The sequence below is a fragment of the Maniola hyperantus genome, chromosome 8, assembly GCF_902806685.2.
Source record: "Maniola hyperantus chromosome 8, iAphHyp1.2, whole genome shotgun sequence".
In the NCBI taxonomy this organism is placed as follows: Eukaryota; Metazoa; Arthropoda; class Insecta; order Lepidoptera; family Nymphalidae; genus Maniola; species Maniola hyperantus.
Window position 1 is genome coordinate 8,657,164 of NC_048543.1, and position 14,092 is coordinate 8,671,255.

General features: G+C 36.1%; 1 protein-coding gene across 2 annotated transcripts in view; it reads left to right on the plus strand.

Annotated features, from left to right (window-relative positions):
- The window catches only part of LOC117984816 (protein O-mannosyl-transferase Tmtc2-like), a 160,891-nt gene that overhangs the window by 106,703 nt on the left and 40,096 nt on the right, over window positions 1–14,092 (plus strand). For both annotated transcript variants that reach the window (XM_069500176.1, XM_034971468.2), the window contains exon 5: window positions 11,830–11,944. In XM_069500176.1, the coding sequence (XP_069356277.1) occupies window positions 11,830–11,944 (115 nt within the window). The remainder of the gene's footprint in view (window positions 1–11,829; window positions 11,945–14,092) is intronic.

The window sequence follows — 14,092 nt, forward strand, 5'->3', positions numbered from 1 at the left end:
ATGAAATACGAGATATAATACGGGAGGAATTAAAATCTATGATGGAAGAAGGTTTGTCGCGTATGAATAAAACTATGCACAATATAATAAACAGTGAGCTGAAAGATATTAAGAGCGAAATGCAATGCCTGAAGGATTCGATAGAATTTTTAAGTGGCCAATATGAGGATGTCACTAAAGAATTTAAGTTGGCTACAGAGACTATTGCGGAACTGAAGCAGCAAAATGAAAAATCTCAATCAACTATAAAAGAAATTTCACAAAAAATAAATATTCTTGAACAAAATGCGAGAGCTAGCAACATTGAAATACAATGTTTGCCAGAGAACAGAAGTGAAAATCTCTTAGAAGTGGTCCAAAAATTAATTAAGGTAGTTGGTATTGATGTTAAGGAAGAACATGTATTGCACTGCACTCGAATTGCAAAAAAAAATCGGGAAACCCAAGACCTAGATCTGCTATTGTGCAATTCAATTCCCCGTTGACACGTGATAAAGTTTTAGCTGCTGTGACAAAATTTAATAAGTCTAAGAAACCGTCTGAAAAACTTAACTCCTCTCATGTCGGTTATTCTGGCGAGCAAAAGCCCATATATATAATGGAACATTTATCAGCCTTTAATAAAGAACTACACGCAGCTGCTCGCATAAAGGCTAAAGGCTAAAGAGAAGGGTTATACATTTACGTGGATCCGAAATGGGAGAATATTTGTTAGAAAAAATGCCAATTCAGAGTACCGACTAATACGGGATTTCGATTCTCTTAATAATATTGTTTAGTTATTTTAAGATTTTTTAGCATGTATTGGTCATAAAATCATTAACATACGATTCATTAGGTATTTATTATCAAAATGTCCGAGGATTACGTACCAAAACGCTGGATTTTTATAAGGCCTTATGTTGTTCAAGTTTTGATATAATTGTACTTTCTGAAACTTGGCTTAAGGACTACATTTTAAGTACGGAGCTTTTTGATGATAGATATTCAGTTTATAGACGAGATAGAAGTGATACAGGAAGTCTTAAAAAAGATGGAGGTGGTGTGCTTGTAGCGGTTAAAAAATCTATTAAATCTAAGCGGCTCAAGCAATTTGAAAGTGATAAGGAAGATCTTTGGGTATCTTTAGAATTCAGGAATAAAAAATCTGTAATCCATATTAATTTATGTGCAATTTATCTACCTCCACCTTTTGATAAGAAATGTTTGGAGGCTTTTATGGACAGGTATAACAATTTTAAAGATAGGTTAGACGGATACACTTGCATTGTCGGTGATTTTAATATGAACTTTCTTGATTGGGATTCTCAGAACAAATTGGTAAGAAACAGTAATTCTTTGCCTGCGCAAGCATTTAGTGACTTTCTATGTGTAAATCACCTCCGACAGTGCAATATTATCCCTAATCACAAAGGAAAGTTTCTTGACCTTGTCCTATCTGATATACCGGAATGCTTAGTATTAGAATCAGATACTCCATTATGCAATATTGACAATTATCACCCTCCCCTAGAAATCTCTATTGTTATTAGCGATCTTAAAACGTTACCATATAATCCTAATTTAAAGAAATATGACTTTCGAAGAGCGAATTACCAAATAATTAATGATTTCTTTAACAATGTCGACTGGGGAGAGGCTTTTATCAGGTGCGAAGATGTAAATGATATGGTAAAGGAATTTAATGATATACTTAAAAATGCTTTACAAAAATTTGTTCCACTATATAAACCTAAAAATAGGCGTTTTCCGTTTTGGTATAGTCGTAGTCTTATAAAAATGCTTAAGGAAAAAAATAAAATTAGAATTAAATTTAAGAAGTATAAAAACCCCAGAGATGAAATAGAATTACTTATTTTAAAGGAACGTAGTATAATTTTGACTAAAACATGTTACCAATTGTATCTAACTAATATGGAGGATCTAATCGCGAAGAATTCGTCTCACTTCTTTTCCTATATAAAGCGAAAAAGAGGCGTAGGTAGTTCATATCCTGCTACAATGTCTAACGGAGCCGTTACAACATCGGACGGGATAGAGATATGTAATATGTTTGCCAATTATTTCTTCTCTGTGTATAAAGATGAAGTTAACTATGATTCCTCAAGTCAATGTGCTATAAGTAAAGACTATTTTAACTCAATTAGCATAAATGGTGACTCCTTTTCGACTTTAAGCGTCGGGGAAAAAGATGTCCTAAAGATGCTACAAAATATAAATCCCTCAAAGGGCACTGGACCTGATATTGTTTCCCCGTTGTTCATATTTAAGTGTGCTCGTAGTTTAGCAAAGCCTCTAACAGTAATATATAATAGATCACTTGACACTGGTGTCTTTCCTACTTCATGGAAAGTTGCTAAGGTGGTTCCGATTTTCAAAAATGAAAGCGACACAATGATCTCCAACTACAGACCTATATCATTGCTTTCGACTTTCGCAAAAGTGTTTGAAGCATTATTGTGTCCCTACCTTCAGAGCTATTTTAGGAAATACCTTAGTGATTGCCAACACGGCTTTGCTAAATTCAGATCAACAACCACTAATTTAGTTACATTTGTAGAAAAACTATCAGAGGCAATTGACAAAAATAAACAGGTTGATGCTGTTTATACTGATTTCAGTAAGGCATTTGATTCAGTTTCTCACAGTATATTGTTACATAAATTAGCAATGTATGGCATATGTGGTTCATTACTGCGGTGGTTTCAATCTTACTTAGTCAACCGTTCTTTTTTTGTGGTTGTGGGTGGGTATAAATCTGGTCATAAATCAATAAAATCAGGGGTTCCTCAGGGCTCCCATTTAGGCCCCATTCTTTTTAACATATTTATTAATGATATCACTAATTGTTTTTTGAACTCCACACCTTTTTTGTATGCGGATGACTTAAAGATTATCAGAATAGTAAATAGCCCCGATGATACGAAGCTTTTGCAAAGTGATGTTAATAGACTGGTGCAGTGGTGCACGGACAATAACTTAGAGATGAATATTAAAAAATGTATGCATATAAAGTTTACACGGAAATTTAATGTCATACCGTCCACATATTCGTTTGGTAATAATTTTCTTTGTGAAGTTAATCTTGTTAGGGATCTGGGAGTAACTATAGATCGTAATTTAACTTTTATACCTCATATAGATATAACAGTTAAACGGGCATCTAAAATGTTGGGATTCATTATACGAAATGGGAAAGAATTTACTAAGATTAGCACAAAAATATTACTATATAAGGCGTTAGTACTTAGCACTTTAGAATATTGCAGTGTTGTTTGGCGGCCTCACTATGCTACACATATGCTTAGGATTGAGCGAGTGCAAAAGCGCTTTCTTTGGCATCTTACGTTTGCGGCTGGAAAAGTAAAAAACCTAAGAAGTTATAATAGCAGACTAAATTTCTTTAATATGGAATCCTTAGAAACTCGTAGAACAAAACTCGATCTCATATTTTTATTTAAGATTTTCAACAACAAAATAGATTGTTCTTCTCTTTCAAATAGCTTTAAATTAAGGGTTCCTTCGAAATATCCTAGATAACATTTAAATTCTTCTTTATCTTTTCCTCGACGCTCAACAGTTATGGGTGCTAACTCGCCAATCCCTAGAATAAGTCAACTTTATAATAAGCTCAATGTGCTAGACATACACGCGGACTCACTGGTTAAATTCCGGAATTCAGTTCATATGGCATTAAGTGAATTGCCATAGTAATTTACTTGATGCCATGTGAACTGCTTACCTACATTTGTTTATTAGTTTAGAGTTTATTTATTTATATTATTTATATTATTATTATTTTTTAATTAAGTAACTTTTTTTTAGTAGTAAAATTACCTGACACATTCGCATGCGGTGATTACTTTTAATTAGCTCGTCATATTGTCTTAAAACTTTTGTATTGTTAAATTTGTATTTGATGTATATGATTAGCTGTTAGTGATCCAAATAAATGAAAAAAAAAAAAAAAAAAAAAATACATATATAAAAGAAATGGTGACTGACTGACTGACTGATCTATCAACGCACAGCTCAAACTACTGGACGGATTGGGCTGAAATTTGGCATGCAGGCAGCTATTTTGACGTAGATGGACTAAGAAAGGATTTTTGAAAATTCAACCCCTAAAGGTGTAAAATATTGATTTGAAAACTGTGTAGTCCACGTGGATAAAGTCGTGGGCACTAGTCTCAAAAATCTTTAAAAGAACTTTTAGTTTACTTTTTAAGGAACAGAAAACTTTTCCGTCCCTTTTCCGTCCCTTTTCCGTCCATACAAAATGACAGGTGTGGTGTAAACACAGCTTACGTTAGCTTTATTTTATTTTAACTTGAAAGTTATGCGATGCTTTGTAGTGAGCCGACGATGGGTTGATTATGATGACGTAAAATAAACGATCTAATATGTTCGTCCTTTTCCATCAGGCAGCAGTTACATCAAGAGGTGTCTCTGTTTGATGTTGATTAACGAATTTTGCGCTCCGGTCAGCCAGTTAATAGCTCCTGTGACGTTTCCATTTCAGTAAAAGCGAAAATGGAAATATTTGTGGTTCAATATCTTCATATTCAGATTCTCTATTTATTTTTCTGCTAGGCGAACTATATATCTACTGTTTAACTCTGCAAGACCTCATATGAATTAATATGTTTCTGCAAAATAATGAAATTGAATTGAATTTTATCGATACATTAAAATTATTATTTATCCGCGTGTACTACACAAAATTGAAACCACTATTTTACGCCATTAGGGGTTGAATTTTCAACAATCCTTTCTTAGCGGACGTCTACGTTCGGCCCAATCCGTGCAGTAGTTTGAGCTGTGTGTTAAACTATCAGTCAATCAGTCAGTAAGCTTTTCCTTTGATAAAGGTATACACGACTTTGCTGGCCTGGATTTAGATTTCAGATTTTTTTAAATACCGTGGAACCTCTGATTTTCCTGGATAAAAAGTAGCCTATTTCACTTTCCACTTTCCAGGTCTTTAACTATATCCATAAGGCTCTTTATATTGCGTCCTTTTCCACCTGCACGCAGATACACCTACAGGCGTCTCTATTTGATACTAATTAGCGAATTTTGCGCTCCAGTCAGCCTTTTAATAGCTCCTGTGACGTTTCCATTTCAGTTAAAGTAAAAATAGAAATATTTTTGATTAAGTAAATGCCTATCATCTTCATATTCAGTTTCTCTATTTTTTTCACTTGGCCGGAGTTGTTATGTATTCATCAGTCAACATACCTAATGTGTGCCTAATGTTTGTTTGTTCATTAATTCAATAATTATTGTATTAATATATTTGCTATGAATACATTTAAAGTCATAATTTAAGTAATAACTTGTTTGTTTGCGTGCATTTTTTTAAAATAGAGATAGCGAGCATTTAGATTTTGTAAAATCCAGTCAAATTCTTTTGTTTTTCCGATCGTGTCCTAGGAATATTTTTATCAACAAACCTTTGAGCCATAAAAAAGTAGTAAATCATTAAATTTATTCAGGTCCATATTCAGTTTTATAAAGGTAGGTACGTAAAAATGATTTAAAATCGAATGAACTAAATATATTTTTACACAACCCAATAATTTTTGAATCGAAGTCATTAGAATGTCCTAGATATAATATGTATTATTAAAATATAATTATGTATTGGCACAGAAATGAGATCACGGCTTTAATAAAATATAAAATAAGGTTATAGGATAAAGATATCCCCTCGGGACGATATCTCATTACTGTATTAAACACCTTACATTTTATTTGAAAAAATAGCCTATAAAAATAAATGTAAGCTTGTTATTGAATAGAATAGAATAGAATAGAATAGAATAGAATGTTTTTTATTCATGTAAACTTTTTAAAAGTGCTTATGAATAGTCAGGTTTAATTTACCACTGGTTAAATATAATATATAATATAATTAAAATGGGTCAGTATTTAAAGTCAGTACCTGTTGGAACTGGCTGTTAACTAAATTGTTTATATTGAAATATGTTCTTATTCTTATTTTTTCTAAGAGTTTTTTGTTTTACATTCGATGACATTCACTCACTTCAAATATATATCTCAAACAGGACGTCCAAGTTTTTCCTTTTACTGATATTTTTCCTATAAAATCAAAATATCCCAACACGTTATCAGCACGAAGGGCTCTAGGGGAAAAATAAAAGTGAAAAAGTGGTGTTAATTGTCCATTTATATTAACACGTTCTAAAAGATCTTAATCATATTAAGCAACAGTTTGGGAAAATTGGTTTAGAACTTAATTTTTCGAAATGCGAATTGTTTTTTACAGAAAAACTGTCGCAAGAAAGAATTCTATTGGCCTCTGAATTATTCAATGAAATTTCACCTAATATTAAAATACTTGATAAACGTTCACTTTGCCTTCTCGGTGCTCCTCTTTATAATGAATCCATACAACCACTCTTGGATCAAAAAGTCAGAACATTTTCGGCTAATACCGACAAATTGGGCACTCTAAATTCTCACATTGCATTTTCGATCCTAAAATATTGCCTTTTTGTACCTAAATTAATTTACATTCTCCGCGCGAGCCCAATTTGGAAATTTCATGGACTACTCGATAACATGGATGCCACCCTTAAAAGTACACTAGAACAAATTCTAAATTTAACTTTTGATGAGCACTCCTGGAACCAAGCAACTTTACCGGTCAAGTACGGTGGCATCGGCGTGAGGAAAATTTCCAGTGTAGCTCTTCCGGCTTTTCTGTCCTCTGTGCATAGTATAAAAGAGCTTAGCTCTCAAATTCTCAAATCCAATTCATCATTGACCTATGCCGCAGAGGCCCTAGAGAGTTGGAAGGTCAGATGTCCCAATGTCGACATCCCGAAGGAACGTACTACACAAAAACTTTGGGATTTGCCATTGGTTCAACTGACACATACGAATTTGGTTCAAAATCTTACAAGTGACAGAGATCGTGCCAGGCTTCTAGCATTATCCGAAAAGGAATCTGGGTATTGGCTGCATGCCTTGCCATCAAAAAATCTCGGCACACTTTTAGATAACGAAAGTTTTCGTGTGGCTCTAGGTCTCAGATTGGGAACACCACTGTGCCATCAGCACAGATGTCCGTGTGGAAAAGAGGTTGATAAATTTGGAATCCACGGACTCTCTTGCCAAAGGAGCTCCGGTAGGCTGTTTAGGCATGGCTCTCTTAACGATACAATTAAAAGAGCTCTTGCCACCATAAATATTCCTGCGCTCATTGAGCCGGCAGGGATTAGTCGGGATGATGGCAAGAGACCTGATGGATTGACGCTGGTTCCCTGGGAACGGGGACGGGCGCTAATGTGGGACGCAACTTGCGTTGACACATTGGCCCCGTGTCATATCAGGAAGACAGCATCAAGACCGGGAGCCGCAGCAGAAACAGCTGAAAACGGCAAGCGGCGCAAGTATGCCTCTCTTATAGAGAGTTACATTTTTGTGCCGTTTGCCGTGGAGACCCTGGGGCCATGGAGTCTTAGTGCTAAAAATTTTTTACGAGACATTTCACCGCGATTAATAGCCTCAACTGGTGACAGAAGGGCTGGCTCATTTTTTGCGCAGCGGATCAGCCTGGCTGTCCAGCGCGGAAATGCAGCCAGTATTCTTGGCACCATTCCACGCGGTCATGATTTATATAGTAATTAGATAAGGCTAGCCTTAAGTTTTATTGTATTAAAAAAAAAATAGTAAAAAAAAAAAAAAAAAAAATTTAAATAAAAATACAACAGAGCTAAAAAAAAAAAAAAAAAAAAAAAAAAAAAAAAAAAAAAAAAAAAAAAAAAAAAAAAAAAAAAAAAAAAAAATTTATATTATATTTGTTGCGAACAAGAAAAATCAATTTTTACCAAATGTCAAAAATAGAGAAGGATATCCCACTTGGAAAATGATTAAAATATTGGCTACATGAGAACCTGTGGTTTTCTATTGATGGGTATCCAGAAGGAGATACGGCCGCTGCATCAATGAAGGTGATTCTGTTCGTCATGCTTTCGCCCTGTGGTGGACTGTACAGTGTACATAGTTGATTGTACTGTTAATATTCCACCTAAGATGAATAGTGAAGATTTTGCGTACGAGGTGCACTCTGACCGTCTGAGCAAGTATCAGCTCTGGCATAATATGGTTAGGACACTTATGTCGCATAGGCATGAATCAATTGAACTTGAAGAATCATCAGGTAGTTTAGGTCTTAGTTTTTTCTCATGTTAATTTATTTTTTCTTGTTCCTGTGTGTTAATATTTTATGTTAAGTTTTTTTTGTAAGACAATTTAGTTTAAAGGGGGATGTTGGAACTGGCTGTAAACTAAATTGTTTATATTGAAATATGTTCTTATTCTTATTTTTTCTAAGAGTTTTTTGTTTTTACATCCGATGACATTCACTCACTTCAAATATATATCTCAAACAGGAAGTCCAAGTTTTTCCTTTTACTGATATTATTTTTCCTATAAAATCAAAATATCCCAACAGTACCTACTTACAATTATAAATGACGATTTTATAATATATATTATTACAGTGAATTTTATACACAATAGTAAAAATTTAATGGCTCCACTATAGAAAGGTTCACCACTATATATTCACGAATATTATATATAGGTATAGCGGTAATATTCAGTGTAAAGAGGTTCATTTGCACTTTACATATCTGTAATTTCATGTTACGGAGACACGTATTTATAGACATTTATACAATTTTAAAATGATTAACATTATAAATAGAAAACACGATTACTACATAGATTTCGTTAATATTCACTGGAAAGAGATTAATTTGCACTGATCTTTACGTAATTTCTTAATTTCAAGACACGTAATCGCGTATTTTATACAGATTTATGTAAATAAAATGAAATTAATTAGGTCTAGTGTTTTAGTGAAGCGCGAAGCGAGAAGAGCTACTTCTGGCGTAGCCCGTATTAAAAAACTTAATGATTGGTTAGGTTAGGTTAGAATAGTTAAGACAACGCACGAGCCGAGCGAGCGCAGCGAGCGTGCCGCGGCAGCGGCCGGCGAAGTGCCAGAACCGAATTGTAGGCGTTTCCCCCCTCTCCTTTCCTCGCCATTTACAAGTGAGGGAAGGAGTGGGGGAGGGGTTATCTTTTCAACCCTTAAAAATCTACCCCTAGTGTTTTAGTGAAGCGCGAAGCGAGAAGAGCTACTTCTGGCGTAGCCCGTATTAAACAACTTAATGATTGGTTAGGTTAGGTTAGAACAGTTAAGACAACGCACGAGCCGAGCGAGCGCAGCGAGCGTGCCGCGGCAGCGGCCGGCGAAGTGCCAGAACCGAATTGTAGGCGTTTCCCCCCTCTCCTTTCCTCGCCATTTACAAGTGAGGGAAGGAGTGGGGGAGGGGTTATCTTTTCAACCCTTAAAAATCTACCCCTAGTGTTTTAGTGAAGCGCGAAGCGAGAAGAGCTACTTCTGGCGTAGCCCGTATTAAAAAACTTAATGATTGGTTAGGTTAGGTTAGAACAGTTAAGACAACGCACGAGTCGAGCGAGCGCAGCGAGCGTGCCGCGGCAGCGGCCGGCGAAGTGCCAGAACCGAATTGTAGGCATTTCCCCCCTCTCCTTTCCTCGCCATTTACAAGTGAGGGAAGGAGTGGGGGAGGGGTTATCTTTTCAACCCTTAAAAATCTACCCCTAGTGTTTTAGTGAAGCGCGAAGCGAGAAGAGCTACTTCTGGCGTAGCCCGTATTAAAAAACTTAATGATTGGTTAGGTTAGGTTAGAACAGTTAAGACAACGCACGAGCCGAGCGAGCGCAGCGAGCGTGCCGCGGCAGCGGCCGGCGAAGTGCCAGAACCGAATTGTAGGCGTTTCCCCCCTCTCCTTTCCTCGCCATTTACAAGTGAGGGAAGGAGTGGGGGAGGGGTTATCTTTTCAACCCTTAAAAATCTACCCCTAGTGTTTTAGTGAAGCGCGAAGCGAGAAGAGCTACTTCTGGCGTAGCCCGTATTAAAAAACTTAATGATTGGTTAGGTTAGGTTAGAACAGTTAAGACAACGCACGAGCCGAGCGAGCGCAGCGAGCGTGCCGCGGCAGCGGCCGGCGAAGTGCCAGAACCGAATTGTAGGCGTTTCCCCTTTCTCCCCGTCTTTCTATCTATTAGGGTAATTAGCGACTTTGAAGTAAGTATTATATTCGGCTAGACGTAGGGAAGTATTTATATTGCCCGGTCCAAGCTAGGTATTTCGAACTTTAATTTTTTTAATGTGTGACGTCATTATGTGGGCCACTGAGTATTATTAATATGGGTCGGTCAAACTAGTTAATTTATCAATTTGACCGACGCTCTTAGATGCTCTTGGATTCAAAGTTCAAACCTAAAAGAGCGGTAATAAAATATGTAATTAATTTACATGGCAATTTTATATTTTTAGAGAGCTTAAGGAATTGGTATCCAGAGCCGTACAAAAATTAAAAAATATATAGTATTCCAGCATTCCCGCTATTTTATAAAAATTGTAATTAATTTACATGGCAATTTTATATTTTTAGAGAGAGCTTAAGGAACTGGTATCCAGAGCCGTAAAAAATTAAAAAAAAAATTAAATAAAAAGTATTCCCGCTATTTTATATAAATCTTTCTGTGATCATTCTGTTTTCGCGCGTGATTTTGGAATCTTCCCATTGCTTTAATTTTCTTGTATTTATAACTGGTCTGTACAGCAGCAGCAAAAGTATTATAGATTAGAACCCAGAGCCGTAAAACCAGTAAAAAAAAAAGTATTACAGGTGTTAACGGTGGTAACCTATGACAGTATCTATCGTATTTTGCGATTTTGTATTGTGTTTGTTGAGTTTATTCTAAAAATGCTAATTGTGATTAAAGTGATTAATTTTATTTAAAAAAATGATTTTCGAGCTCTGAAATTTTAACTTAGAGTTTCAGGAGCACCCCCTTTACTGCCCTCTATCCCAATGGATGGTATTATAGTCTATAGCAACCCCAATTTAATTACTGATAAAATTGTATAGATAACAATTTTGCTCAATAATATAATTATTGTACGTAAATAGCTGCTGAAACCTCTCAAAGTCAATACCATTTATATCTATCTATACCTGTAGCTCAAACACCTGGGCCTAGAAATATGAGATGTAGACCTCTACTAAGAAAGCATTTTGAGAAGTTCCGGAACGTTCAGAAAGCCCAAATCAACGTGGATGACGTCGTTGGCATCAGCTAGTTCTCATTTATTTGGTCCTCCATAGGCACTTGTACTTACCACCACCAACGCGATAGCGACTAAACACATTATGATTCAGTGCCAGTGAAAGACATCGTTTTCAGAGCGACTCCGTCGCGTGACGATGACGACGCATCGCGAGCGAGTTCCTCTGAAAAAGATCTCTTTTATTGACACAGAATCACTAACTAACACTACTTTCTAAATTAGTCGGGCTTAATTCAACTAACCATATAACTTCAGCCGGTATTAGCTATATTTATAATGGATATTACTCACGATAGTTGAAACGCTAATCATTATTAATTTATTTTTTGATCGGTGAGAACTCTCTAGTGAAGAACTAGATTATCGCAGCGACAAGAGATAACTAAGAAAAAATTCACTCAGCGGCGTTCTCTTGATGGACGAAAGTTCGCGCACTTTCAACATCAGACGCGAGTAATCGCCTGTGGCACTCGCTCACTCGCTCTGCCCAGCAAAACTATCCCAAGTATAACCTCGCTTCTCGTTGCTCGTTGCTCGTCGGAAGTGCCTTGCTCAGCTCTGTTATAAAAATGACCATTGGCTGTTTAATCATTTTGCACGCTTAATTAAAAGTAAATTTTCCTTTGCAGCGTACGGGAATCTAGGAAGTGTGCTGACAACGCAAGCAAGATTGCCCGAAGCGGAAATAGCGTTCGAGAGAGCGCTCAAATATCGACCAAACATGGCCGATGTCCACTATAATCTGTGAGTTCATTTCTTTTTCTATAAATTATTTAAGTGAAACACTAGTGAAAACTTGTTTAGGCGGGTTGGGTGATTTTGGTATGGGTAAAACCTCAAGGTCGCGTCATCGGCATGCTAGTGTTATTAGCGCTCGGAATGCCAAAAGGTGTAAAACTAAACTATTGTTTACTTTACTAGTTTTAAATTACAAATTATGAAATTTTAATTTTTGACACTAGAATTAATTTTGAGTTTACTACACGAAATTTTGTGGTGTAGGTATTGTAAAAGGTATTATATTAATTCATTCATAAATTTATTAAGTTAAAAATGCAAAAAACCCTGTTATTTTATACTTTTAAGTTTTCACTTCTGTCGGCACTCGGCAGTCGCCCCTTTTTTATCACTGGAAAATGCGTTTACGCACACCCCCACAGTCCACACCTCCCCGCCCCGGAAGCGTTTGCCTATACTAAATAAAAAATTAAATGAAATCAACTCAAGGATAACTTATCAACTCGATTATTTACATGAATAGGTACCTATATAGTTGAAAGAGTAGTTAAAAATCGAAGAGTTCCCACGGGATTTTTAAAAACCTTAATCGCGGGCATCATCTAGTGTCTAAATAAAGTGTTAATTTGTATAGGTAAACATACTTGTATATCTATTAGATAAGTTTGTATTTCGTTACTCGTTATGTATTTTGTATGGATGTATTCACTATTCACTAAAGTTGTTTGTACATAAACACTACGTGTAGGCACATTTTTTTTATGAATAACATAACATTTATAACGTGAAAATACGAGAAAGCCGACGTGTGCTTTTCGCGTGTATTTATATTCATCGCATAAATTTCGATTTCACGCTACGTATGCGCGAGTTATGGGCATAGCGCGTTATGAAAATTGGCGTAAAACACGTTCCATTACCGAAACAATAAAAATTATCTCATATCAGAAACATTTATATAATAATATATTCTTTTCGGATATTATTTTCTTACTTTGTAACTACAATTTTTGGTACATGAATAATAAAAATAAAATAAAATAAATAAAATAAAAAAGTAAGTATAGTCCGCGAAAAGTCGAGATGGCAATTGGAGTATGAGGCGAGGGGACGCCCCGCACACCCGCACGTCACCCGCGCTCGCCCGCACCGGGTTATCCCGGAGGCAGTGCGAGTATGCGGGGCGTTCCCTCCCCGATTGCTATCTCAGCCTGTCGCGTACAATACGAGTAACTAACTATATCCTACAGAGTTTCACGTTTTACTGGTTACCAAATCGAGTAGCCAGTGATTTGCCTCCCTCCGTGTAAGTATATTTACTACGAAACTGCGTCCATTAGTAAATGAAAATGAAAATGAAAATGAAAATGAAAATCTTTTTTAAAGAAACGTGCCGAGCCGAATCACTGGTGTACCTATATGAAATATATGGAAAGCGAAATACTGCGGTAAAATTCAGTGAGGACCTTAAGGCTTAAGACCGGTTACGCACTCATCCGATCCGAGTCCGTGAAAATACGGATATAAAACCCGGATCGAACTCGGATATTGCTTACACACTCATCCGATCACTGATCAAAATCTAAGCTAATCAGTAGACATAGGTATCTACGTCATACGTCCGATGTGAATCCGAGGCACATCCGAGATATGACGGAAGACGGAGCTAGTGCGTAGGCTACCATACAAATAGTTCTATGACTACTTCGGAACGTATTTTCACGGATTCGGATCGGATGTAGTACGTAATCGCCCTAACGCAACTCTAAGTTAAATGCCTAACTAACATTCTACTGATAATGGTGAATTGTCATTTCCAAGCAAAGTAGCATTACGATAAATACTCATTAGAAAACAAAATAAGAGCAATATAGATAAACAAGCCAACCACCAAAAGTCCACGCAAATCAATACAATAAAAACAACAAAACTAATAATACATTCATGAAGCCCGTAAGTTTAGATTGAGTAAAAGGTGGAACAATATCCGTCGTCCAATTCACAAGGGGCTATACTTAAAAGGCTAAAACGCGCGCCGGTTTTATAAGAGAGAAGAAGCATAAAATACAGGCAAATACTCCTTTCGTTATATTCGGTATTGCCATTTTGTTTTATTCTTATTATATTATCACTCAAAAGAAGTTCTAATCAAAA